Source organism: Choloepus didactylus, chromosome 23 (assembly GCF_015220235.1).
Source record: "Choloepus didactylus isolate mChoDid1 chromosome 23, mChoDid1.pri, whole genome shotgun sequence".
NCBI classification, from domain to species: domain Eukaryota; kingdom Metazoa; phylum Chordata; class Mammalia; order Pilosa; family Megalonychidae; genus Choloepus; species Choloepus didactylus.
In genome coordinates this window covers 2,003,355-2,008,308 of record NC_051329.1, presented here as the reverse complement: position 1 = coordinate 2,008,308, position 4,954 = coordinate 2,003,355, and the positions used below count along the sequence as shown (strand labels likewise).

The 4,954-nt window shown below is 47.4% G+C and overlaps 1 protein-coding gene across 1 annotated transcript; it reads left to right on the top strand.

Moving 5' to 3' along the window:
- Positions 1-201: 201 nt before the first annotated feature.
- Positions 202-3,835, top strand: RAN (RAN, member RAS oncogene family). Its single transcript, XM_037817220.1, has 7 exons — positions 202-307; positions 985-1,030; positions 1,412-1,496; positions 1,578-1,703; positions 2,767-2,954; positions 3,165-3,335; positions 3,431-3,835. Exons 2-7 carry the CDS (start codon positions 995-997, stop codon positions 3,473-3,475), a joined length of 651 nt encoding a protein of 216 aa, XP_037673148.1. The 5' UTR covers positions 202-307; positions 985-994; the 3' UTR covers positions 3,476-3,835.
- The last annotated feature ends 1,119 nt before the right edge of the window (positions 3,836-4,954 follow it).

The window sequence follows — 4,954 nt, the reverse complement described above, 5'->3', positions numbered from 1 at the left end:
AGCAGCCCCCCCCCCCGCCAGGAGCCTGAGCACGAGATCCCGAACGCCGGCGTGCGCGCGCGCCCCCGGCTCTCCCTCCCGCGCCCGGACGCGCGGCCGGCCTCTCCCCGCATACCACAGTGACGGGTGCGGCCGCACGCGGCGGCCTGTGTGCGTGCGCGCGCCCGCAGGGGCACGTGGGAGCGCGTCGCGCCGTTGCCCCGCCCCGCGCGCGCGCCGGCGTCGGCTGCGTCTCCGGGCATTTGAATTGCGCTTCCGCCATCTTTCTACCCCTCAGTCAGACGGGGGACGGAGACGCTTCTGGAAGGTAGCGGCCGGGCGGGGGCGCCGCGCCGGGCCGAGGAGGCCGGACCGGGGCCGGGGCCTGCGCGGGCCGGGGCCTGCATGGCGACGGCGGGGCGCTGCGACCGGGCAGGGCGGCCAGGGCGGGCTGGGCGGGCGCCTCCCGGGGCGGAGGCGGTTAGCCCGGGCCGAGGCGCCGGCTTCTTGGCGCGCTTTCTCCCTCACTTCCTCCCCGCTCTGCCGGGGCTCGGGGCCTGCCCGGCGCCTCGCCGCGAGTCCCGGGCGGGCAGGCCGGGGCGGCGAGGCCTCGGGGGCGGCGCAGGGACCCGGAGCCGACCCGCGGCCTCCCCGGCGGGCGCCATGACCAGGCGGTTTCCGCCGCGCTCCTGGGACCTGGGCGTGGGGCCTACCCGCGGCCGCCCGCCTCCTGGTCGCTGTCCCGCGTGAGGCGAGCGAACGGGCCGGGAGCTTGGGGAAGGGGCACCCCTCGCCGCCGTTGGCGCCTCGTCGGTCGCCCCCGCCCCCACGCCGACCGCCTGCCCGCGGGGGAGGAGCGCGCGGCCCGGGATGAATGGGCGGCCGCCCTGGCCCTCGCGCTGGCTGTGCCGGCCAAGAGGCCTTTGTGGGCCGGCACGTGCGTCGGGGTCGGCCATGTGCTCCCGTGGCCCCGCTGTAAAGTAGGCTGTGTTTGTTTTCTTACAGAACCATCGCGATGGCCGCCCAAGGAGAACCCCAAGTTCAGTTTAAAGTACGTAATGCTCCCGAGTCGGTGTCGTCTGGGTGTGGGCAGGAGGGGCCCGGAGGAAGGGCGGCCTCGGAGGGGAAACCCTTCGTTAAAGGAGATGTCCGTTACAGCTTTGTCAGCCGGGGCGCTGGTGGCGCATCCGTCCCTTGAATCCTTAGGATACGGAGATAGGTGCAGTTTTCCCTAATCCTTAGATAAGGAAGCTGGGATACGGAAAGTTTGATCTTCTCAAGTCGCTTAAACGTAAGGGGGACACTTGAAAGCTAACCTCTAAGTGTACCTGCCTATTGGATTTTTAAATTTGCTGCTTAGCTGAAATGCGTAACGTTGGGATCCTGGAGTATTCACGTTTCAAGATTATTTCAAAAATTTGTTCTCCAACAGCTTGTATTGGTTGGCGATGGGGGTACTGGAAAAACTACATTTGTGAAACGTCATTTGACTGGTGAATTTGAGAAGAAGTATGTAGGTAGGTGGGGAAAAGCTGTTTGTGAAGGTTTTTAATGAAGTGGGTCAGTTCGTTTACTAATTTGAAGTGTTGACATTTCAGCCACCTTGGGCGTGGAGGTCCATCCCCTTGTGTTCCATACCAATAGAGGGCCTATTAAATTCAACGTGTGGGACACGGCTGGTCAGGAGAAATTCGGTGGCCTGAGAGATGGCTATTACATCCAAGGTAGGCATCTCATTTGTAACTTGAATGGTTGTCGAAAGGATTTTTAGGTTAGTGTTTGGACTTGATCATCAGGTCTGTTCCAGTAAGTATTTGTTGAATACTGATTGTACTGGGAATCGTGGGATTTGTAGATTGAAAAGGACATAACACTTCCAGGGAGTTGACCAGCAAGTGGTGTGGGGGTGGGGTAGAATTTATGATAGTTGCTCTGTCATTTGATGGTGTGCTGTGTCATGCTAGATAGGCACTGTATTTGGGGAAAAAAACCATGTGACTTATACCGAGGTTCATAATTTAAAACTAATAAGCAACAGACAAGCTGTTGCTACAACTTCAGTCTTTGAATACTTTGGTTCAGTTACATATTTTCGTATTTATCAATGATTATTTCTTGCCTGTTCCATTAAAGAAATTAAACTTTGACCGGGTACTGGACCAGGGGAGCTAGGTTCTGTATGTTTATTACAAGTGTTGTTTAAGCCCAGTTAAATTTTAGTGTTTATATGAACTTTTGCAGAATATTTTTTCAATACATTTAACTTAAAAACTGTTAAAAAAGTGTTCATTGTTATGCCAAACAAAACAAAAGATGGGTAAAGGAAATACTCATGTCTCCCAGAGTCTCACTTTCCTGTTGAAAAATTGAGACTCTTTCCATGCCTTTTGCTTTGCTTGAGCCCTGTGTACATAAGGATTTTTTTTAACGTTTTAATTAAAAAATTGTCTTGATATTATGCAAATTCTGCAGCCTGTTGTCTTGTAAACTTGTGTCATGCCCATTCCTACAGGTCAATCTGCAGGCCTACCTAAGTCTTCTGAATTAGAAGCATGATATTCCTTAGTGTATTCAACCAGTTTGAGGAGCTTCATTAATCTACTTCAGATGATGTTTTGGGATGAGGCTGTATTAATGGAGGTGTTTGGGGGTGGCTAAGGGGATGACCCAGATTAGACCTGAGATTACACCTCTAAATGATTTCTATTCTATGGTTCTAGGTATTTTTTCATAGTAAACTTGGGGTGTGTTTACTAGATGTGTGCTGAGTATAAATTTTTCTTTCAGCCCAGTGTGCCATTATAATGTTTGATGTAACATCAAGAGTTACTTACAAGAATGTGCCTAACTGGCATAGAGATCTGGTACGAGTGTGTGAAAACATCCCCATCGTGTTGTGTGGCAACAAAGTGGATATTAAGGACAGGAAAGTTAAGGCAAAATCCATCGTCTTCCACCGAAAGAAGAATCTTCAGGTTTGTTTATCTGAGAGCTGATTTAGTGAATCATGACCACAAAGAAGGTTACATATATAGGTCTGTGAAACTGATTTTTTTAATGTGTGGATTGGAAAGAATTTCATATTCTTTAATTTGGAATATCCTCTAGAATAATTGTTTTAGTAGCTGTTTTTTTTTGTTGTTTTTTTTTTTAATTAGACTAATCTTACTTTTTCTTATAAACAGTACTATGACATTTCTGCCAAAAGTAACTACAACTTTGAAAAGCCCTTCCTCTGGCTCGCTAGAAAACTGATTGGAGACCCTAACCTGGAGTTTGTGGCCATGCCTGCTCTCGCCCCCCCAGAGGTTGTCATGGACCCGGCTTTGGCGGCACAGTATGAACACGACTTAGAGGTATCGCATCTGCGTTTCACTCTCTGACGTTGGATTTGGTGTCTTTCCGGCGGGTTTAATTCCGAGTGTTAAAATTTTCCAATCTCTTCCCCTAGGTTGCTCAGACGACCGCTTTGCCGGATGAGGATGACGACCTGTGAGAACGTGAAGCTGGAGCCCAGCGTCAGAAGTCTAGTTTTATAGGCAACTGTCCTGTGATGTCAGTGGTGCAGCGTGTTTGCCACTTTATTATATAGCTAAGCAGAACATGTGCTTAATCTTTGGGATGCTGAAGGAGATGAATGGGCTTCGGAGTGAATGTGGCAGTTAAAAAAAAAAAAACCTTCATTTTTTGGACCTGCATATTAGCTGTTTTGGAACACCGTTGTTTCCTTTTTGAGTTTCAAATATAAGACTGCTACAGTCACATCACAATATTCAGTGGTGAAGTCTTGTTTGTTACTGTCATACCCATTCCTTTTCGTTTAGAATCAGAATAAAGTTGTATTTCAAATATCTAAGCTAGTGAACTCATCCCTTGTTTGTAACAATTTCAAAACCATTATTAGGGAAATTTGTGCCATGTTATGCTTTAATAGCCTTTGCTGTTACTTAATTCAAAATCTTATTAGGTTAGTCACCCCGTGTCTACTTCTGTGTGTGTGTGCGCATTTGAATGATATCCCACAAATAGGCTGGATATGACAGGTCAACAGTTTTCCGTTTGGTGTAAGGGATTTATTGTCAGTGCAGTCAAACTAGAATAACGTCCACTTGCCTTCATTTTGGCTAAGCCATGAACGTTTGTTAAAGATTTGTACGTGAACTATCAAAATAAAAATGGTATGTGGTTTGGATACATAAAATATTTTAAGGGTTATAGTCGATTTTATGTTCTATTGGAGAGCTTCTCAAAGTCTGTCAATATCATACAGTAGACTCCAGGAGCTTGAGGGAAGTCTCTTGTAAATTGAATGCAAATTTTGCTTAGTCGCTTTTTGTTTAATGTTGATATTAAATGTAAAGTTGATATTCCAGGAAGATGTTTTCTCTCTGGTTTTGAGTAACAAGCTTTAAAGCTATCTTAAGATAACAGCTCTTGGTGATCCCCACCCCTCGCCAAAAAGATTTTTGTGGCCCATGCAAATAATGAGACACAAAGTAATGAGAAATACTGCCACAGCAGACAGCTTAGATGACTCAGTTCTAGGAAATGAGACTACAGACTAATGTTTACAGTCTAAAGATTTCTGCATGCTTTCGCATTTAAAATAATTAGGTCTGTCTTGCCTGATTTTGGCCCCATCACTACTGGAGGAAGCAGCAGTCTAAACTAAGAGCTACTCCCGTTTGCCTAAGTTATCTTTAGATAATTTCCTACCTTAAAAGAAGGTAGGAAAGGAATTAAATATTAAAACCTTGCTTAAAGATCTGAATTGCTTAGAATTGTTTAGAAATGGGTTTTAACAGCCTGTGATGAGGAGGTGCTTCATCTCATAGTTGGAATGCAACCGTTCAGATCCTTGGAGTTTAATGTAAGGATGTTTGTTTTGTTTGCAGCCTGCAAGGTATGAATGCAGCACTGACATTCTCAGTCTTTTCTGTGGCAGTAGCATTTGGAAGCCACTTAACCCTTTAGA